This window comes from Coffea arabica, chromosome 2e, assembly GCF_036785885.1.
Source record: "Coffea arabica cultivar ET-39 chromosome 2e, Coffea Arabica ET-39 HiFi, whole genome shotgun sequence".
Classification (NCBI taxonomy): Eukaryota; Viridiplantae; Streptophyta; class Magnoliopsida; order Gentianales; family Rubiaceae; genus Coffea; species Coffea arabica.
This window is the reverse complement of record NC_092313.1, coordinates 64412893-64434593: the sequence shown is the minus strand read 5'-3', so window position 1 is coordinate 64434593 and position 21701 is coordinate 64412893. Positions and strand designations below refer to the sequence as shown.

At 36.8% G+C, this 21701-nt stretch overlaps 2 protein-coding genes and 1 non-coding gene across 4 annotated transcripts; 1 reads left to right on the top strand and 2 right to left on the bottom strand.

Moving 5' to 3' along the window:
• Positions 1-497: 497 nt before the first annotated feature.
• On the top strand, positions 498-3044 carry LOC113732656 (uncharacterized). Of its 2 annotated transcripts, none has more exons than XM_027258572.2 (2): positions 498-968; positions 1904-3044. In XM_027258572.2, the coding sequence occupies exon 2, from the start codon at positions 1944-1946 to the stop codon at positions 2868-2870; it is 927 nt and encodes a 308-aa protein (XP_027114373.1). In that variant the 5' UTR covers positions 498-968; positions 1904-1943; the 3' UTR covers positions 2871-3044. The 2 variants fall into 2 exon arrangements, with proteins under 2 accessions (XP_027114373.1, XP_027114374.1); XM_027258573.2 differs by having other exon boundaries at positions 763-968; positions 1888-3044.
• Positions 3045-4703: 1659 nt separating this feature from the next.
• On the bottom strand, positions 4704-6169 carry LOC113729607 (barwin-like). The gene is made up of 2 exons (XM_027253877.2): positions 5883-6169; positions 4704-5073 (listed from the first exon to the last, which is right to left on the bottom strand). The coding sequence occupies exons 1-2, from the start codon at positions 6144-6146 to the stop codon at positions 4909-4911; spliced, it is 429 nt and encodes a 142-aa protein (XP_027109678.1). The 5' UTR covers positions 6147-6169; the 3' UTR covers positions 4704-4908.
• Positions 6170-12451: 6282 nt separating this feature from the next.
• On the bottom strand, positions 12452-12558 carry LOC113733501 (small nucleolar RNA R71). The gene has a single exon (XR_003459015.2). It is a non-coding gene; the product is annotated as a small nucleolar RNA R71 (small nucleolar RNA).
• Between the last annotated feature and the right edge of the window lie 9143 nt (positions 12559-21701).

The window sequence follows — 21701 nt, the reverse complement described above, 5'->3', positions numbered from 1 at the left end:
AGCTTGAGTTTCGAACATAGTGATATTGAAGTTTGACTTGACTTGATTTCAATCCTACATGATCAGGTTCTATGGTCCTTATAGTGTTAGTTTCAAAACTTTCGATTTCAGTTTCGATGCCTTCTAATTACAAATTTGGTTCCTGTTGGTTACAATTACGGCTACAAATTAATTTTAAAGAAATAATTAGAAAACAAAAACAAAGATAACGAAAAATCTATGAAAAAGTATCTTAATTATATTATTGATTCTTCTCAATTTGTTTTAAGAAAAAGACATAATTTTCTTGTTTTTTGCTAGTTGATTATTGAAAAACTATTGAAAAATATACATCAAATACATCAAACCTAGTACAAAGAGCATAATTTACAACTGTTAAAATTTGAAGAAGTTTTTGACAATGGTAAAAAGTTAGTGAGAAATGATGAGAAACTAGCCTAGACTTTAATTTGTTTTGTACGTATTTCTTTTTTTTCCCCTTTCCTTCGATTAAAATCGTGCAGAAGAAACAACCAGTTCCGGTTCCAATTCCCAAATGAAGAACCGGAATCGTGAACCTTGTCCTGTCACAATTCCGGTTCTAAGATCGATCTGTTTCCGGTTCTATTCCTAGTTCGATCTCCGGTTTGAACCGCACTGAAACACTGGCCTATGAAATGGATTGACACATGAGTGGCCCGTTTCTGTTGGGCTCCGATTGATTTTTTCAGTGTTGCCCAAGAGAACGATTTATATGTGGCTTACGACTTCTTTCTTCGCCACGGTGGCGAAAACGTTGAAAGGCAATTGTCAGATACAGTTAAACTGGCTCTCGTCCGTCTCTTTCCGTCGTCCGTCGTCTAACTCTGCATTTCAAGGTCCCGCGAAGGGCTAAAATTAATTCTTGTGCAAAACCCAGAAATGTTTACGGGGCTTAGCCATTTATCCAGCAGCTGAAATCTATATCTTTGTGTTTTTTTTCCTCTCAGGTATTATAACAAATACTTAGTAGGCTTCAAGTTTACTCCGTCTTTTATACCCAAATATTGTGTGAAGAATATATCTTTTCATTCTCTAAAATTCATCATGTATTGCTTTGGTTGTTTTCTTCTTGTTTAACAGCATTTGATTTGCTTCTGTAGTGTGTTTTGTTAATGTACAAACGAAAGAATGAAAAAAAAAGATGTGAATTTTCATCTTGTAGATGGCTTAAGATGCCTTTCTATTCTTGGGTTGCCTTTTAGTCTAATGGGCTTTCAGTTATTTTGACTTTTGAGTTTTGATTGGAGAATTTGGACCTGCAATTTGAAGACCTAAATTTAAGGGCGTAAACATTTAATTGAGACCTTATCGTGATAAGATTCTACTGTATGCAGTTGTTCTCAAGCGGGTTAGTTAGAGTTTGTTGGTCTATGGAAGTTGGTTGTGTAATTCTGTGATTAATACTCATTATTTGAGTATTTCAGTTCAGCAGGTATTTTTGGTTGGAAAATTGTGTTGGATATAGACTTGGTAAAATATGGAACATACACTCAGAAGCTACTTGATATTGCCTGATGAGACCCTCAAAAGTATCTGTTGCTTTTTGATTATTTGTATATCCTCTTTGGCTCTGTTAACTTCATTTCAGGACACCATTTTTATTTTGTTCATTTTTTTTATAGTTATTTTACCAATTTTCTATGTTTTCAAGCTCCTTTGTGAAAGTCTACTGATATTAAGAGTGGCAAATATAGAATTATTGGTAGTTTGGGCAACATAACTGTTTGTTGTTTGGGTTCTTTTGAGATGATCTTAATGTACTATAAACTGAAATCTTTTGTTTTCTTTTATTGATGAGAAGTTATGTGGTTATATTCCCCTTATTTTTTCTGTGAATCTGAATTTCTGATGTCCCTCTAAATAAAGAGCTGTGGCTTTGTAGGAGTATCTATTTATTCTAGACGCTGTTGCTAGCAGCTCTGATGACCAATGCCTGTATCACTAGATTCAATAGCTTTCACAAGGCAACGGTGGCAATCCCTCGAAGAAGAAAGTTTGGAATTGTTTTTCTTAGATCATTTTGCACGTGTGCATCAGCATGTCTCTCTCAGAGTGTCCCCCTTTTTCATCACCCTTCATTATTCTTGACTGCACACCTCAAGGCCTCAGATGCTCCACAGCGTTCTGATGAATGGTTTGCACTTCGCAAGGACAAGTTAACTACAAGCACATTCAGCACTGCTCTGGGATTCTGGAAAGGGAATCGTCGGTACGAGCTCTGGTATGAGAAAGTGTTTTCACCAGATGAGCAACTAGTGGAAGCTTCTAGAAGGTATGCCATGGACTGGGGTGTTCTGAACGAAGCAGCAGCTATAGAGCGCTACAGAAGCATCACTGGTCGTGATGTTAGCTCCCTTGGTTTCGCTATCCATTCAGAGGAGCGCTTTGAATGGATTGGTGCCTCCCCAGATGGACTTCTCGGTCACTTCCCAGGAGGTGGGATTTTGGAAGTGAAGTGCCCGTATAATAAAGGAAAGCCAGAGACATGTCTGCCTTGGAAAAGAATGCCCTACTATTACATGCCTCAAGTGCAGGGTCAAATGGAGGTAATGGATAGGGAGTGGGTTGATTTGTATTGTTGGACTCCTAATGGGAGCACAGTATTTCGGGTATGCAGAGATCGTAAGTATTGGGAATTGATACATGGCATCTTATGGGAATTTTGGTGGGGAAATGTGGTTCCAGCAAGGGAAGCTCTTTCATTGGGAAGGGAGGAGGAAGCCATGTCACACAAGCCAACACCAACGCATAGACAAACAGGTCTTGTAATTAGTAGAAGCTTGAAGTTGGCTGGTGAGGTGAAGTTGTTGTGCAGGGAAATAGGAGGCCATGTTGAGTTTTATCGATGATGGGCTTTTGTGTTATGCAAAAATGATTAACATCTTCATGAGGATAGTTGTCCCTTAATATGGCACCTCAATTGGTAACTTAATTGTATATCAAGGTTATAAAATATGGTGTAATAGGAGGTGACACTTGATTTGCCAGAGTACCATGTAATATCAAATTTATTGATTCTTCCATGCAGTTGTCTTAATCTAAGCATTTTTATCTGAATATGCACTTAAATTTAGTCTTCAACGACAAAAAAATAACAGTTAATGTTTTCTTTAGACCAAAAAGAAAAAAAAAAACTTTAAAGAGTCCCGACTCTAGAGTCTAGACTGCCTGCCTAGTGGGGGCATTAATTCCAGGGTAATGAAGAGAATTTAAATCATCAAGGGACTGGTTTTATTTGTTGGAAATGTTTTTAGGCTTGTAATTTGTGACACTTATTGGAAATATTCATCAGGAATGATCATTCCCCTGATTTTAGACCTGCTCTTGGAGAAGAGTGAAAGTTTTTGTAATCAACCTGTAACTATCCTGTATAGGCAATGCGCAAACTGCTAAAAGTGGAAGTCTGAGGAGACTGAAGAAGAATGAATGTACATTCATTGGGGACCTGTGTTGGGCTGACAAGCAGATGTTATACCTTTTGGGGAACCTTTCTTGGGCTGGAGAAGGCCTTTCTGACAACCAGAAGATTGGAAAATTTGACCATCAGCAGGATTGATAACATTGCGAGAAATACTTTTCCCAGCTTTTTAGCAATTTTGTACTAATTATGGCATTGTCACTTTTCAGTGGCCATAGAATTTGAAAAATCGTGCAATCCAATTTTTTCATTGCGTGCTTGCGTGTGTGATTTCTTTCTTCTTCTTCTTCTTTTTTTTTTTCCTTTTGTTTTTAGTTTGGTTGCTTGTATTGATTTCCTTTGCTTTGTTGAGGTCATCGACAACTGGGAATTCAGTTTTATTACGGATGTTAAGAACTTACATTAGATGACAGATATATTCTTGCGGAAAATAAAACATTTTTTCCCATGATTGTACGTCATTATTTTTGTTGTTTTCTATACTTGTTTGTCAAGATTAAGGCCCACGTGATGGGGTCATGGTATACCTTCAAGACAAATGTTTCTCTAACAGGCCATATGTGCCGAAACAACATGTTAATTTGAAATGCGTTTAAATGTTATGCATCTAAACTTGTTAGTGCTAAAAAAGTATTTTCCATTTATAGTGGGAAATAATAAATCCATTCTTTGTAAACTAGTCTTGTTTGATAATTTAATTCAGCATTTAAATTTAATAGATTCGGATTTTAACATGTTTAAACGCGTTTGATACCAAAAATTGAACATCTGAATTAATTAAGTGGTACTAAATTTTCTAAACAAAACTTGCTTCCAAAAATAAGTGATAAGCTATTCATTTATTATTGAATGTGATATACACTCAAATGTATTACATTTAATACTTAACAATTTAATAACTTAATATATTCAAATTTCAGATTTTAGATTTTAAATTTTAAATTTCAGCTTTATCAAATGCACCCTTAGCGTTATCACATGGAATAAGGGGAGAAATGGAGATTTATTGAAAAATTCATTGAGACAATGCTAAATCATTTCTTGCTTCAATGCTTTATCATCATGATGCACATGTATAATTCGTTATTTAACTGGAAATGAAATCTCACCATACTATTGACAGGTAGATACGTTCCTAGTTGTTAAGAATTTTAGTTTTTCGTTTCAGATAATGATTCACATTCTTTAAGATTCTATGTTAAAAAAAGAAAGAAAGAAAGAAAGTAAAAAACAACAACCAATGAGTTTTGAGTGGAATGATAGATTTCCTAATAAAAGTCATGACTGTTTTATTCACTCTTTTATTGCAAACTTGCACACGAAATTTTACTTCTGAAAAAGTTTTCGTCCTCTATGGAGTGAACTTATTCAGATTGGAAGAGAAATCTCAAATTTTATATTCTTTTGACATGACATGTTATTCCAAGTTCTTGTAACAAAAAGGAAATTCCAGCCTCTTAACGAGGACTTCAACACGGCACAAATTGGTAGTTGACCATCAAGTGACCTTGAGCATTGCCCCTTCCATCAGTATCAAGTCTTTTAAAGACAGCAGCATCCAAATCCAGCCCTCCATTGCTGCATTGATCAACAATTCTTGCAGTAACTTGAGCTCCTGTTGCTCTATTTGTGACCTGCAATTTACAATATTGAGAAGGATTGCATCAATTTGTTTCTTACTCATTAGGCTCCTCTCCATTTATTGGAGAAAATTTCCATTGATCACACTCTGGTACGTATAATTTTATAATCATATGCACATAAATTAAACCCTTCATAATATAATTTATCACCAATTTTAGGTATGCACATAAAGTGATATTAAATTGATTATATTCCGCCTTTTGATTAATAAATATAATTTCTCCATGATATTGGCCCATCCTACACCGTCCAAATATTTCGTGCAAATGGAGTGATGAAGTGTAGTTAGATGGATTTGATTTTTAAGTGTGTTAATGTACTCATCAATATAAAGATAATGAAATCACCCAATAATTATTAATTTTGGTTAGTTGAGTGTAAGCAAATATATGGATGATTAAAGTTAAAAGTAATAGAGGAGCTTGATATCTACGATTAGGAGTACATCCATGAAGTTCAAATATTGAAAGAGTGTATATGTTCTATATATAAACATATTAATGATGATTTTAGAAAAATTAACTTATATTCAAAACAAATTAATCCACAATTAATTTGTGTTGAGCGCCATGCGCTATTTGCTTTTATGTAGCCATGGAAGTCTCCCACAAATTTTGGGAGCCCAATGTGATTAAATTAGTCCAGTTTGTTCGTGATTATTTTTGGCTAAATCATGCAGGCTGCTCTCTGGTTATACATTCAGCTACTTTGTTATTAATCGTTAGATCAACCAATAACTGAAGTTACAAAAAAATGGGAAGCTTCTCAGAAAAAAAAAAAAAAAAAAAGAAGTTCATACCCTTAAGCACCTCCCACAAGCAGCTTGACCATGAGGTCCAACCGGTCCACAAAAAGCTGTCCATCCATATTTTTTCCTCCATGCCAGGGGTTTATTGGCATCCCATGTTGAACAATATGCACTAACTGCATTCAGATTCCATCCATTTTGTGCAGGATTATAGAAATGGTATGTGGCTCGAACATTTGAGGCACTTTGTGCAGCAGCAAAGCTCAGAAAACACAGGAAGATAGCAAGGAAAAGTGTTAGGTTTATCCTTTCCATTTTTGAGTTGGAAGAAATATGTTGGCAGTGCAAAAAGTAGTTGAGATGATTTCTATTTATAGCGGGGAAAGGTTGCTATAGTTTTAGTTCCTGGAGTTATCTGCAACTAGTATTATAATGATTATAGACTAAATATAGAAGTCAAACAGACAAATATACACCAAGTCAAGATAATGCAGCAACGTAAATTAAGGAAGCTTAAGTCCACAAGTAAACCAACCAAATTAGGATATAAATAGTTTTTGTTTTTGTAGACAAAGAATACCTATTTGTGCATCAGCTGGCCACACATGTTGACTTGCTCAATCTTTCCTCCAAAATATCAACAGTATATATTGGCTTGAAGTATTTTTTTCAGATTGTGACTGTCCCAAACAAATGACGGTAACAATTCTAGCACATTTTCAGAAATCTATCAACAGTTAACTTAGTACATGCATACTCATTTCTAAAATGCTTGTGTGCGTAATGTTTGAACATAAATTTTGACTATGAAAGCTTAAATGTAACGAGATCTTCTCGGTACAAACAACGAAGTAGATAATAGCTTCAAACAGTTGCCTGTCCGAAATTGTTCGAAGTCTTTCACAACAGTAAAGAGGTGAATTTTATAGATTCTTCTTGTATAGATGTATTTTATAGATTAAACTTGCATGCATTGATAGTGTATAATACTAATATTCTTAAAATGCATGACAGATATATAAAAAATAAAGTTCAAATTCAAATCAAAATTAAATAGTATCATTCAATAGTGCTAATGTCTACACTGTTAGTTAGTGTATATAAAAATGATCTATACTCTATAGGGTGAAACTTAACAAATTGAGTATCAACGCATGTTGGTTTAATTAGTAAGAATGATTGTGCGTTCGAATTTAACTACTGCTATGAGAAATATATTGCCAAGTAATCAGTAAGTATTTCCATAAACGACTTGTAGTCTCGAGACGTACCTTAGTCACCGGTGATGGTGACTAGTTCCCAAAAGTATCAACAAGCAGTATGGTAATGACGTGAACAGAATAATTCCAGTCAAATAAACCAACATTCTACTTTGTCCGCTGGTGGTCATGGTTTTTTAAGTCTATGTACTGGTGGATACGTCAACATATGCAGCTCTTAATATTTCATACTCATACTCTTGGCAGCTAGCCAAGGCTCTTAATTCTTCGTGCTCATAATTTAGTACTATTTTCACGTAGTCGAGGAAAAGATAGCTACTTTTACCGGGTCATTGGCCTCCGAAAAAGACAACTGATAGGAAAAATGGCTTCGCCTACAATTATAGTTTAGAAGCAAAGAATTTTTTCCCAGTAGCAAAAGATTTATAGATGAAGTGTAATAAAATATGATTGCTGCTACCAAGCTTTGCCTATAAGGACACAGAGGATTTAGAATGCCTGCTTAGACCGGATCAAATCAAAATAATTTGCACATTTTTTTATTTGAATTTTTAGTCCAATTGGGACCATAATGGCCTCGATCATATCTAGATCATAATAGCTTCATACGAGTGCACCTACAACATTTAGGCTTAGATATTTGAACGATTTTGAAGTCTGTTCGCTTAGGATGTGTTTGATAAAATTGAAATTTGAAAAATGAGATATTTAAAATCTGAAATTTGAAGTCTAAATTCATTAAGTTGTTGAATTGTTAAGTATTAAATTTGATACATTTGAGTGTGCATCATATTAAGTGATAAGTGCATAGTTTATTACTTATTTTTGGGAGCAAGTTTTGTTTAGAAATTCAATATTCTTTAATTAATTCAAATGTTCAATTTTTGATTATCAAACGCATCTGAACATATTAAGATTTGAATTCATTAAATTTAAGTATTGAATTGGATTATCAAATAGGACCTTAGTTATTACCTAATCAGAAAGCTACGACGACGGAGGCTTAGCTATTCATTGATTCCAAAATTTTTTTTTTTTTTTGTGATTTCTCAAATGAACCAGCTGCCTTATTATTGTATGTAAAAGAGGGCTACAACAATGATGACTCTTAGGACATCACAATAGAAAAAGGATTAAAGAATTTTGATCTTAACGAACACTTAAATGCATAGGAGGTTTACAATCTGTGTGAAAACTCAAGTTCGTAAGATATATGTTAAGAAAAGAATAATCCTTCATCCTCTAAAGTAGTCAAATTTTATTAAAATATGTAAAAGTCGTTAAATAAAGCATCCACTTTATTCTTGTATGTTAAAGATTTGGAGACAAGAATGGTGATTCCCAGGATTTTTTTTCCTAAAGAAAAGGATAAATGATGTTTAAGCTTAGTTAAAATTCAAATTTGTTGGGTATTTGTAAAGAAATGGATTAGTTAAAACTTGAGATTAAATTTTTAGGTCATATTTAAAGGAAAGGGATAATCTTTTATCCTCTAAAGTCAAAGAGTTTTCTGTTTGTGTTGTCGAATAAACCAACCACATTATTGTTGTGTGTAAAAGAGTTGCAATGACGCTGACAATCCAAGATTTATATTATTAGTTTAAACATAAATTTATAGGATTTTTTTAATCTTCCAACCTTTCTTCACATCCTTTTCATCCCCAACGGTCAGGATTCAAACTCTGAATCTGATACTAGAAAAGATTACAATAACCTTTTCCTAACCACTGGGTCGACCACAATGGCCAAGGATATTTGTAAGGAAAACAATAATCTTTCATCCCTCTAAAGTCGTAAAACATTTTTTTCTTTTTTTTATTATTTGTGTTGTAAAAAAAAAAAAAAACAGTTTTATTCTTGATGTAAAAGGGTTGGCAACTAGAATGATGATTTATAGGGTTTTTGTAAAGAAAAGGATAAAAGATGACTAGTTACTTAAAACTAAAGTTCGTAGGGTATTTGTTAAGAAAAGTATGAAAGCCTTGTAGTCTTAGTTAAAGCCTGAATTCCTAGGGCATTTGTAAAGAAAAGAATCATCTTAAGCCTTAACGTCCTCAAGCTGAGTCAAGCATTTTACTTTCTGTGTTGTCAAGTAAACTAAATACATTATTCTTGTACTTAAAACACTTAACTACAGTTTTTGGTTTAGAATTTAATGTGATTGACCCAACCATTTTACTGGTTTAAACAAACAAATTTCTGGTTGTAAATGCTTTACCATGATTAATGGGAATCAAATCAAGATTACTGAACTAGATACTTTGCCATAACAATTAACAACACAATTGGGATTTATTTTGAGTTAATGCAAAGAACAACTATTAAGTCCATTTCTTATCTGTATTTGGCATCAATCCTAAGTTAATCACAATTCTCACTCACATGGGTAATTCCTAGGCGGAAAATTTTTTTAAGCCTCTATTTAATTTGAACACTTTTTTCTCTTATATTTCAGAAAAGATCAAAAGTGGAACTCCAATTACTAAATTTTATCTATGACTCATAAGTCAAAAGGGAAACGTCTTACTAATTAAACCATTGAAAAAAAGAAAAAAACTTTTTTTCCATTCTAAGATTTTCCAGCCTTCGCACCACACAATTAAAAGATCTAAAATTACGTCCAAATTTGATGGCAATGCAATAGTATGTAGACATATAGGACACCTTGGGTATAAATTATATAGTTCCTTTTTATTTTTACCAAAGGTATAATCTTGTACTTTTAATGGCGATTGAAGGCAAATCCTAAGCTAAGTTGGGATGTTACTGACGATCTCAGATATTGAAATAAATTACATGGGAAAACAGATTTTTACTTCTTCTTCTTTCCTTTTTATCATTTTTTTAGTATGTTCTCATATTCTTCAGCTTTTCAGAAAGCCGAGGAATTAGGACTTTAGTTTAGGAGGCAAACAATCAAAAACATAAAAATAACAATAAATAAAAAAAAGTTTTAAGTTCAAAACTTACAATACAATAAGTAGTATTCAAATGCTTTAAAATGCATGTTCTTAACGTTAGCATTATCTAGGTAACAACTTATTAACGTTTAAAGTCTCTATTCATTTGGGCGGAACATAGCATTTCTTTTGATCGGTTACTATTTCAAAATTTTTTTGATTATATTATAAACATGTTTTTCAATCACCTATTCATCTTTTAAACAAATTTTTTTATTTCATATATACCAATCCAAAATTTTTTTCAAATAATTCTCCATCCGAATATAACGATGCTTATTAAACTTGGCCCCCTGATAGTTGAACCCTGCCATAGCCACGATTCCAAAATCGTCGATTTCGGTGATAGGGTGTTAATTGTTAGTAATTTTATTGTTAATTCTCCTCTTTATCCTTGCCAAATATTGCTTTAATTGTCAATATATATTTATATTTGGTATTTGGATATACTTTCAGAAAGTGGAGCAGAAACCTTCTTGAGAAGATTATTGTGAAACTCTATACAATTGGCCCATATGCATGGTGTAAACCAACGTCCATTTCTTTCTATAATGAAAAGGAATTGAATTGCATTTGGCTGGCCAACATCTCAATTAGGTGGGGACCGCGAAGACTTGACCATTGTGTAAAGACCATTTCCTTTCTTGATTCACGGTGCCTTTGTGGAAAGTAGCCTTTGCTTTTGTTTTCGGTGGAGTTGATTAGGTAGGGAAAGGAATGTTTTCTTTGGTGAGCGTAGAGTGAAGTTTGGAATTGGCTTGTTTTATGGGGAGAGCCGCACATTTGGCCAGAGTGAGTTTTTCTTCTTCTCTTCCGTCTAGGCAGAGAAGTTTTTAGTTTTGGGGTGAAGATTTCTTGCGTGTCTTGTTTTCTTCCGTCTCTTCCATGAGACTATTTTTATTGTATTAGACTACAGAGAATACAATTCTTATTTTTAATTATTAGTAAGAGATAAATGTCTTTGAGTTCAATTAAATTGCGTGGGAATTTTCTTATGAGGCGTGGCTAATTTTCTCATCTAGTCAAGGATCAACGCGAAGACGCAGTCCCAAATATCTGTGAGATCTAATTAATTTTACGTGTTCCTTAATTTGTTAATATTTGCATGTTTTCTATTTTAATTTCCATGGGATTATTTTGTTAATTGGATATCAAGGGCCCGATGTGCAATTTGACTTATTAATCTCCTGTCAAATTAATCAATTAAATCCGTAATTGTTTAGTCGGTTAATATTAGTGACAACTAGTATTTTCACATACTAGGGGGACATGCAATCTGATTTAAATAACCCTCGTAGCGTGTTATTAATTTGGGTTAGGCTTTTCTAGTTTTTAATGCAATTAGGAAATTAATTCCTACGGTCGTACCTAGGAGTATTTCCTGGTTAGGGGTAATCAACGGTCGTACCTTGATTATCAATAAATTAAGGAAAAGTTGGTCGTTAGAGTTTATCGGCGACTATAACTAACCTGTTAATAAAATTAAGTGAACCTTCTTTGCATCAATGATCGGATGAATGGACTGTGTCTGCGTAGTTGTATCCTTGGCTAGAATTTATTTATTATTTATTTGATTGCTATTTAAATTTGTATTAATTAATTAATTATTTTTAGTTAAATTGTTTAATTATTTTTAGTTTATTTCTGATAAAAATCCCCCGTGTCCCGAACTTGAAAAGAATCGAATTTTTCCCAGTCCCTGTGGATTCGACCCTACTCACTACTATACATAGAAAATTCATTTTTCTCGAGTAGGTATTTATTATTGCACAGGCTCGACACCTGTCAATTTTTGGCGCCGTTGTCGGGGACTGGCGTTAATCATTTGTTTCTTTTTAAGTTCATTTTTTTTTCTCTGGTATTTTTCTAGTTTATGCCTCGCTCTTCTCGTACAGGCGAATTAATTTTCGACCCTGAAGTAGAGAAGACCGCGCGTAGAACGAGAAAAGAAACCAGGCGGCTCAGGGAGGAGCAATACGATATTGCTCCTCAGGAACTTGATCCAGAGGTTGAGCCGACAAATTTGTCTGGTGACAATTCAAGTGATTCAGACCAAGAGGAAGTCACTATGGCAAATGCACGAACACTAAGGGAGTTGGCTGCTCCTGATTTAAATCAGCAGCCCTTGTGCATTACTTTTCCACATTTAAATGATGACACTCCCTTTGAACTAAAATCTGGTCTAATTCATCTCTTGCCATCTTTCCATGGTCTACCAGGTGAGGAGCCCTACAAGCACTTGCAAGAGTTCGACGTCGTTTGCAACAGTATGAAGCCTCCGGGAATTACAGAAGAGCAAATAAAGATGAGGGCTTTCCCCTTCTCTTTGAAGGACTCTGCAAAAGACTTGCTCTACTACCTACCGCCTGGTAGTATCACCACGTGGGATCAATTGAAGAAAAAATTTCTGGACAAGTACTTTCCAGCGTCTCGAGCTGCGAGCCTGAGGAAAGAGATATGTGGTATCAAACAACACCCTAGCGAGTCTCTCTATGAGTACTGGGAGAGATTTAAGAAACTGTGCACCAAATGCCCTCAGCATCAGATAAGTGAGCAACTGCTCATTCAATATTTCTATGAGGGGTTGCTTTTCAGGGACAGAAGCATAATCGATGCTGCAAGTGGAGGGGCGTTGGTGAACAAAACCCCTCGAGGAGCATGGGAGTTGATTGAAGGGATGGCTGAGAACTCACAGTAGTTTGGTTCAAGAGAGGACATCCCGACGCGTAGGGTGAATGAGGTGGAAACGTCCTCTATCCAACAGCAGATCTCCGAATTAACATCTTTCGTAAGACAATTAGCTGTGGGGAGTGCTTCACATGTCAAAGTGTGTGGGGTATGCACTGCCGTGGGTCATCCTACGGAAATGTGTCCACTGGTTCAAGAAGAAACTGCAGAACAGGTGAACATGGCTGGCCACGCGCCCGCGCCAAGAAAGCAGTACGACCCGTACTCAAGCACCTACAATCCTGGTTGGAGAGATCACCCCAACCTTAGCTATGGAGGAAATAGGCAGTCTAACTTTGTGCCAAATAGACAGCAAGGACACCAACAGCAGTACCATCCTCGCCCACCACCACCACTTCCTTCAAACTCAAGTCCGTCCATGGAAGAGATGATGAAGCAATTACTTGCTAATCAACAAAAGACGGATTCAGACCTGCAAAGCATGAGAAATCAACTGGGACAGGTGCAATCATTGCAAAATCAAATGAATCAAATGGCTATAACAATCAACCGTTTGGAGTCCCAAGTTCAAGGAAAATTGCCATCTCAACCTGAGGCAAATCCAAAGAATGTAAGTGCAATGACTTTAAGGAGTGGCAAGGAAGTTCAAGGACCCGAACCGGTGATTCCTAAAGACAAGGACGAGGAACGGATTGAGAAAGAATTGGAAGAGGAGGGCACAGACAACAAAAATGCAAAGGTACCCTCGAACCCAATTCCTACAGCTAAAACTAATCCACCTCCCTTTCCTAGCAGGTTAGAGAAACCAAAGAAGCAAGACAAGGAAAAAGAGGTCCTGGAGATCTTTCGCAAGGTGGAGATCAACATACCCCTACTGGATGCGATTAAACAAGTACCCAGGTACGCAAAATTTTTGAGGGACCTGTGTGCCAACCGCAAGCGGTTGAAGGGGGATGAACGAGTTATAGTTGGGGAGAATGTTTCAGCAATTCTACAAAGAAAGCTTCCACCGAAATGCGGAGATCCAGGTATGTTTACTATTCCTTGTAGGATAGGTAATACTTTGATTGGAAAGGCCATGTTAGACCTGGGAGCCTCAATTAATGTCATGCCAAAGTCCATTTATGCTTCCTTAAACTTAGGCCCTTTGAAAGAGACTGGGATAATAATTCAATTAGCTGACAGGACCAATGCATACCCTGACGGGTTGATTGAAGATGTTTTGGTAAAAATTAATGAATTGGTTTTTCCAGCTGATTTTTATGTGCTCGACATGGAGGATGAACACTCCCGTGATCCGTCACCTTTGTTGTTAGGTAGACCCTTTTTGAGCACAGCCCGAACCAAAATTGATGTTAATAAGGGTACTTTGTCTATGGAATTTGATGGTGAGATTGTTCACTTTAACATCTTTGAGACCATGAAATATCCATCCGATTCAAATATTGGCTCTGTTTTCTCGATAAATGTTATTGACCCTGCTATACAGGAGGTTTTTGAAATTGAAGGCAGGGATGAACTAGAGGTCGTCCTGACCAGGCACTTTGAGTCCGAAACAACCTCTAGGGTAGAGTTGAGTGAAGAGCTTAAATGCGTGATTGGATCGTTGCAAACGTTACCAACCACGAAGACAAGGTATGATCTTGCACCGATTTTCATACCCGAACCTCATCAAAGGTTACTTCCATCTGTGGTGCAGGCACCTGTCTTGGAACTAAAACCACTGCCGAAACACCTAAAGTATGTATACTTAGGTGAAGGGGAGACACTTCCAGTGATCATCTCCGCGGGTTTATCAAAGGTTCAAGAAGAGAAACTACTTCGAGTTCTTAGGGAACACAAGCAGGCGATAGGATGGACCATCGCCGACATTAAGGGAATTAGCCCTGCGGTGTGTATGCACCGAATTCGACTCGAGGAGAATGCTAAACCCGTACGGCAAGCTCAACGGAGATTAAATCCTCTCATGATGGAGGTCGTAAAGAAAGAGATTTTAAAACTGCTGGACGTTGGAATTATATTTGCAATATCAGATAGCCCGTGGGTAAGTCCAGTACAGGTGGTCCCGAAGAAGGCAGGGGTGACAGTGGAATCAAACCAAGAGGGTGAGCTCGTACCAATTCGAAAGCCCACCGGATGGCGACAGTGTATCGATTACCGAAAGCTAAATGCCGTCACGAAAAAAGACCATTTCCCCCTCCCTTTCATTGACCAGATGGTGGAGCGATTAGCATGTCGAGCTTACTATTGTTTCTTGGATGGATTTTCAGGTTATTTTCAAATTGCCATCGCACCCGAGGACCAAGAGAAGACTACTTTCACCTGCCCATTTGGAACATTTGCATACCGAAGGATGCCATTTGGATTGTGTAATGCACCTGCTACCTTTCAAAGATGCATGGTAAGTATCTTTTCAGAATATGTTGAGAAGATTATTGAGGTTTTCATGGACGATTTTAGTGTATATGGTGAAAGTTTTGAAAACTGTCTAGATAACCTGAAATTGATCTTAGTAAGGTGTATAGAAACTAATCTCGTGCTTAATTGGGAAAAATGTCATTTTATGGTTGAACACGGGATAGTTTTGGGTCATGTTGTATCATCTACAGGTATTGAGGTTGATAAAGCAAAAATAGATGTTATATCTACTATACCTTACCCAGCGAGTGTGCGGGAAGTTCGTTCTTTCTTGGGTCACGCAGGTTTCTATAGAAGATTCATCAAGGATTTCTCGAAAATTGGAGCACCCTTGTTCCAACTTTTGCAAAAAGATGTATCCTTCGAATTTGATGAAACATGTAAGGGGGCATTCAATAAGTTAAAGGAGTTATTGATCACCTCACCTATTATCCAACCCCCTGACTGGAACCTCCCATTCGAGATCATGTGCGACGCCAGTGACTATGCAGTTGGTGCGGTATTGGGTCAAAGAGTAGGAAAAGCAGTTCATGCTATTTACTACGCATCTCGAGCCTTGAACGGAGCTCAATTGAACTATTCAACCACCGAAAAGGAGCTTTTAGCGGTTGTTTTTGCCTTAGAAAAATTTCGGTCTTATTTACTTGGTGCTAAAGTTATTATTTTTTCTGATCATGCAGCTTTACGGTATTTATTGACCAAGAAAGAGGCAAAACCGCGATTGATACGGTGGATATTGTTGTTACAAGAGTTCAACCTGGAGATCCGAGATAAGAAAGGGGCGGAGAATCTGGTAGCAGATCACTTGAGTCGAGTACAAGTCGTCGAAGATGACATCCCATTGAGAGAAGCATTCCCCGAGGAGCATTTATTTTCTATTAACTCATCTTTGCCTTGGTATGCAGATATTGTTAATTTTCTAGTCACTGACAAATTTCCTACAGGATGGCCTAAGGCAAAGAGAGACAAGTTGAGGAGCGATGCAAAGTTCTACATTTGGGATGATCCTTACCTCTGGAAGCGGGGTGCTGATCAAATCATCCGTAGATGTGTAAGTGAAGTTGAATTTCAATCTATTCTAGCCTATTGTCACTCTTTTGCATGTGGAGGTCACTTTGGACCGAAGAGAACGGCTCGTAAGGTGCTAGAGAGTGGATTCTATTGGCCAACTCTATTCAAGGATGCCTACTCATTTTGTAAGTCATGTGATAAGTGTCAAAGAGTGGGTAATATCTCTCGTAGGGATCAAATGACTCAAACCCCAATGATTTTTGTTGAAATTTTTGACGTTTGGGGCATTGATTTTATGGGTCCTTTTCCTTCGTCCTTTGGTTTTTTGTATATATTGCTTGCTGTAGATTATGTTTCGAAGTGGGTAGAAGCAAAGGCTACCCGCACTAATGATTCCAAAGTGGTTGCAGAATTCGTTAAGTCTAATATTTTTGTTCGCTTTGGGATGCCGCGAGCAATTGTAAGTGATCGGGGTACTCATTTCTGCAACAAAACGATCGCTGCAATTTTTAGGAGATATGGTGTCTTGCACAAAGTCTCTACATCCTACCATCCTCAAACAAATGGTCAGGCGGAAGCATCGAACCGAGAGATCAAATCAATTCTAGAAAAGATGGTCCGACCCGATAGGAAGGATTGGAGTGTGAGACTAGATGATGCACTATGGGCATATAGGACGGCATATAAAACACCCATTGGCATGTCCCCTTACCGATTGGTATTTGGAAAGCCATGTCATCTCCCGGTCGAGTTTGAGCATAGAGCATTTTGGGCGGTCAAACAATGCAACATGGATATCGAGGAAGGCGGAATTCAAAGAAAGTTACAATTACTAGAGTTGGAAGAAATCCGAAATGAAACATACGAGAATGCAGTGATCTATAAGGAGAAGAATCGGATCTTTCATGACCAACAGATCTCTAGGAAGACATTCGTTTGCGGGCAAAAAGTTTTACTATACTACTCCAAATTGAAACTATTTCCAGGTAAATTACGTTCTCGTTGGATTGGCCCTTTTGTTGTGACTAATGTCTTTCATTATGGTGCAGTAGAGATTCAAAGTTTGAAAACAGAGAAGAAATTTGTGGTGAATGGTCATCGTCTCAAGCCGTATTATAAAGGATTTCCAATTGAACGGGTGGAGATGATGCAACTGGAAGACCCGATTTGCTTAGTTTAAGCAAATTCTGGACTCCGTCTAGCCAAAGACGTTAAAGAGAGGCGCTTTTGGGAGGCAACCCAATTTTTTTTTTAAGTTGCTGTTACTTTGGAGTGATTTTATGTTTAAAGTATGAGTTTGAGTAATTTTGTTATTTTTTCATTTGTAGGTTTTGGAAAAGTGACCAAATGAGGCAAAAAAGGCGAAATTTGATCAAAGATCTCAATGCCTCAAATTCAATAATTGTGGTTTTTGATGCATTAAAGAGGTTTAGAATGCATGTTTAGATCTTTTTACATGTGCGTGAATGGTTTATTTTGACATAGAAATGATCTATGATGTATTTTGGGAAATTGGGGTATCATTTGTAATTATTCAAAAGTTGAATTTCTGCTAAATTTTGCAGCAGAAAACGCGTTTTTCAAGAAAACACGTTTTTCAAGAAAACGCGTTTTTCAAGAAAACGCGCCACTGAATCGCGTTTTCATAGAATCGCGTTTTCAAATCTGCGCCTTCAAAACGCGACAGGAAGTCGCGTTTTCTACCAAGTCGCGTTTTCCAGCCTGTTCAGAAACCAAAAACGCGCCTTCAAATACGCGACTTAAAGTCGCGTTTTATCACGTAGTCGCGTTTTCGATGCTGCAAGTTTTGTGAAAAAAACGCGACATTCACAAAACGCACCTTGAGGCGCGTTTTCTTGAGCCGCGTTTTCTGAGCACAATGATCCGACCTCGGATCCTTTTAAAAACGAAGGCTTGGACCACTTTTCAACTCTATTTTTCTTCATGTTGGCTTGTTTTTAGTAAGTTTTAGTTCTTCGATTAATGTTTGTGTGTTTTGTAGGTGGCAATGGCAAAAGTTCATGCAAATGATCTCAATTGCAAGGGTGTTTATATTGAAAAAAAAAAAAAAAATTGCATTCTTTCTTTCTTTCTTTCTTTCTTTCTTTCCTTCTTTTCTTCTTTCTTTCTTCTTTTCTTCCCCGCTGCTTGCCCTTTTTCCCCCTTTTCTTTTCTTCTTCATTCGCCGCCGCCAGAAGCTCCGCTGACCCACGGCAGCCGCGGCAACTGGCTCGCGCGCCGCTCTTCCCTGCCGCTCGTCGACGCTGCCCACGCCGGACGCCGCTGCCACAACCGCCGCCCACCCCAGCTCTTCTCGCCGCTGCCTCGGCTCTCCTCGCCAAGAGTGACCACCAGCTCATCTCACCTCCTTCACCCTTGTCATAGCCACCGCCTCCAAGATCCGCCTGAAGCCCCGAAAGCCGCGCACCACCAGATCTAGCTGCCGCAAACTCTTCTCTCTCACAGCCACCACCTTCATCGCACCACTGGCTTCGTATGCACGCGCCTGTCTCAATCTTTTTCTATTATTTTTTTTTATTTTTTTATTTTATTATTGCAGTATGTTTTTATTATTTTTAGTACAGTACGTTTTTGAAAATTTTGCGTGTTTGGACTACCTGACATTTCTATTCCTCCTTAGTTGGGTACTTCTGTGTTACTTTGCTTGTTTCTTTTTACTTTGCTTGATTTTTATTTATTTAGTAGATTGACTTGTGGTTAGTCGTGTGATTTACTTATTGTGTTTAAACTGCTGTACTTTGTATCTAACTGTGGGTAATTTGTTACAGTTGTTTGTTCAATTGGGAGGTGCCTTTAACACTTAAATTTACTTAAACTGTTGTCTATTGTGGTTTGGAGTGATATTTGGAGAAAATGGTGAGACTCAGATCAACCCCAGGGGCTAATCCACCGATGTCTTGACGATTCAGGGGAATTTCGTTGCCCATCTTCTTATTCACTATATATTTGTTACATTGAGGGCAATGTATACTTTAAGTGTGGGGGAGATTTGGATTTGATTGGAGTTTCTTTAAATTATTGCTTTTCTTATTGTTGTCTTGATGAATAAATGTGGCAACTCACTCTTCTATTGCTGGTTGTGATTTATCCTATGAATTTTGTTTAGATGGCAAGTAAACGCATGTTATCTTGGTGAATATCATGAATTTAATGACTTGGTGCAAATTGTGGTTAAATTGTTTAGGCAATATAAATATTTTACTAGCAATTGTTGTGTGGATTAGGCAATTGTTGATCTTAGTTCTCCATATTAGGAGATGACGTGGGCCATGATCTTTAATTATCTGGTTTTCTGGTGCTTTAATTGTGATTAATAAATGACCCTACTCCGCTAGTGTCGTCACCCAGTAACCGGGAGTCTTCACCACAAGTGTCGACTTTCGCGTCAAAAAGTGACTATATATATGAGTAGTTAGTCCTGAAGCTGTGAAGAGTTGAGTAACTGGGCTCTTTCATCTAAAAATGTCAGAGTTCACGTCAAAAGACTTGAATAGCTTGGGACTGAGCATTTATTGGAAAAAAAAAAAAAGAAGAGAGAAAAGAAAATAATAAGTAAGTTTATGATCATGTTGGCCTGCCGATCCTTGTTCTTCAATGTTGAGATTTTGATTTTCAGTTGACCCAATTGCTAACTTTTGCTAGTTTAATATTTTTATTTCTTAGACGAGTTAGCTATGAATTGGACGAGTCTATGATTTCAGGAGCTAACCGGGAGAAATATGTCTTGACACTTAGCCACTAAAACTTGATTTTGGGATAAGCGTAGCTTGGCAGTAAATGAAATGAGAGTTAGCCATTGTTGAATTTAGTTGTTCCCATGCTTGAGGACAAGCATGATTTAAGTGTGGGGGGAATTGATAGGGTGTTAATTGTTAGTAATTTTATTGTTAATTCTCCTCTTTATCCTTGCCAAATATTGCTTTAATTGTCAATATATATTTATATTTGGTATTTGGATATACTTTCAGAAAGTGGAGCAGAAACCTTCTTGAGAAGATTATTGTGAAACTCTATACAATTGGCCCATATGCATGGTGTAAACCAACGTCCATTTCTTTCTATAATGAAAAGGAATTGAATTGCATTTGGCTGGCCAACATCTCAATTAGGTGGGGACCGCGAAGACTTGACCATTGTGTAAAGACCATTTCCTTTCTTGATTCACGGTGCCTTTGTGGAAAGTAGCCTTTGCTTTTGTTTTCGGTGGAGTTGATTAGGTAGGGAAAGGAATGTTTTCTTTGGTGAGCGTAGAGTGAAGTTTGGAATTGGCTTGTTTTATGGGGAGAGCCGCACATTTGGCCAGAGTGAGTTTTTCTTCTTCTCTTCCGTCTAGGCAGAGAAGTTTTTAGTTTTGGGGTGAAGATTTCTTGCGTGTCTTGTTTTCTTCCGTCTCTTCCATGAGACTATTTTTATTGTATTAGACTACAGAGAATACAATTCTTATTTTTAATTATTAGTAAGAGATAAATGTCTTTGAGTTCAATTAAATTGCGTGGGAATTTTCTTATGAGGCGTGGCTAATTTTCTCATCTAGTCAAGGATCAACGCGAAGACGCAGTCCCAAATATCTGTGAGATCTAATTAATTTTACGTGTTCCTTAATTTGTTAATATTTGCATGTTTTCTATTTTAATTTCCATGGGATTATTTTGTTAATTGGATATCAAGGGCCCGATGTGCAATTTGACTTATTAATCTCCTGTCAAATTAATCAATTAAATCCGTAATTGTTTAGTCGGTTAATATTAGTGACAACTAGTATTTTCACATACTAGGGGGACATGCAATCTGATTTAAATAACCCTCGTAGCGTGTTATTAATTTGGGTTAGGCTTTTCTAGTTTTTAATGCAATTAGGAAATTAATTCCTACGGTCGTACCTAGGAGTATTTCCTGGTTAGGGGTAATCAACGGTCGTACCTTGATTATCAATAAATTAAGGAAAAGCTGGTCGTTAGAGTTTATCGGCGACTATAACTAACCTGTTAATAAAATTAAGTGAACCTTCTTTGCATCAATGATCGGATGAATGGACTGTGTCTGCGTAGTTGTATCCTTGGCTAAAATTTACTTATTATTTATTTGATTGCTATTTAAATTTGTATTAATTAATTAATTATTTTTAGTTAAATTGTTTAATTATTTTTAGTTTATTTCTGATAAAAATCCCCCGTGTCCCGAACTTGAAAAGAATCGAATTTTTCCCAGTCCCTGTGGATTCGACCCTACTCACTACTATACATAGAAAATTCATTTTTCTCGAGTAGGTATTTATTATTGCACAGGCTCGACACCTGTCATTGTTAATGTTGAGGTGGTCAATGTTGAGAGCTTTGTTTGTAGTGTAGTAAGTGGTATATTTCATAAGTTACGCATTTCATCATCCTGCACTTTGAAGTAGAAGGCTTGATGTAGCATATAAGCATCTTTCCATGTAGAATAGTCTGGAGATGCTGAGCTATATCCATGTTCTAGTGCGGACAAAGCGAGAAAGCAATACAAGCTTTTGAAAAAATAGAGGGAAACAATTGTTTTGTCAAAAAAAATTGATA

What these genes read in the sequence shown, in the direction of transcription:
- LOC113732656 (XM_027258572.2), top strand. Translation starts at nt 1,944, where the DNA reads ATGACCAATGCCTGTATCACTAGATTCAATAGCTTTCACAAGGCAACG.
- LOC113729607 (XM_027253877.2), bottom strand. Translation starts at nt 6,146, where the DNA reads ATGGAAAGGATAAACCTAACACTTTTCCTTGCTATCTTCCTGTGTTTT. An exon ending in CTTGTGGGAGGTGCTTAAGG is followed by an intron (nt 5,074 to 5,882) that starts GTATGAACTTCT and finishes TGTAAATTGCAG; the next exon opens with GTCACAAATAGAGCAACAGG.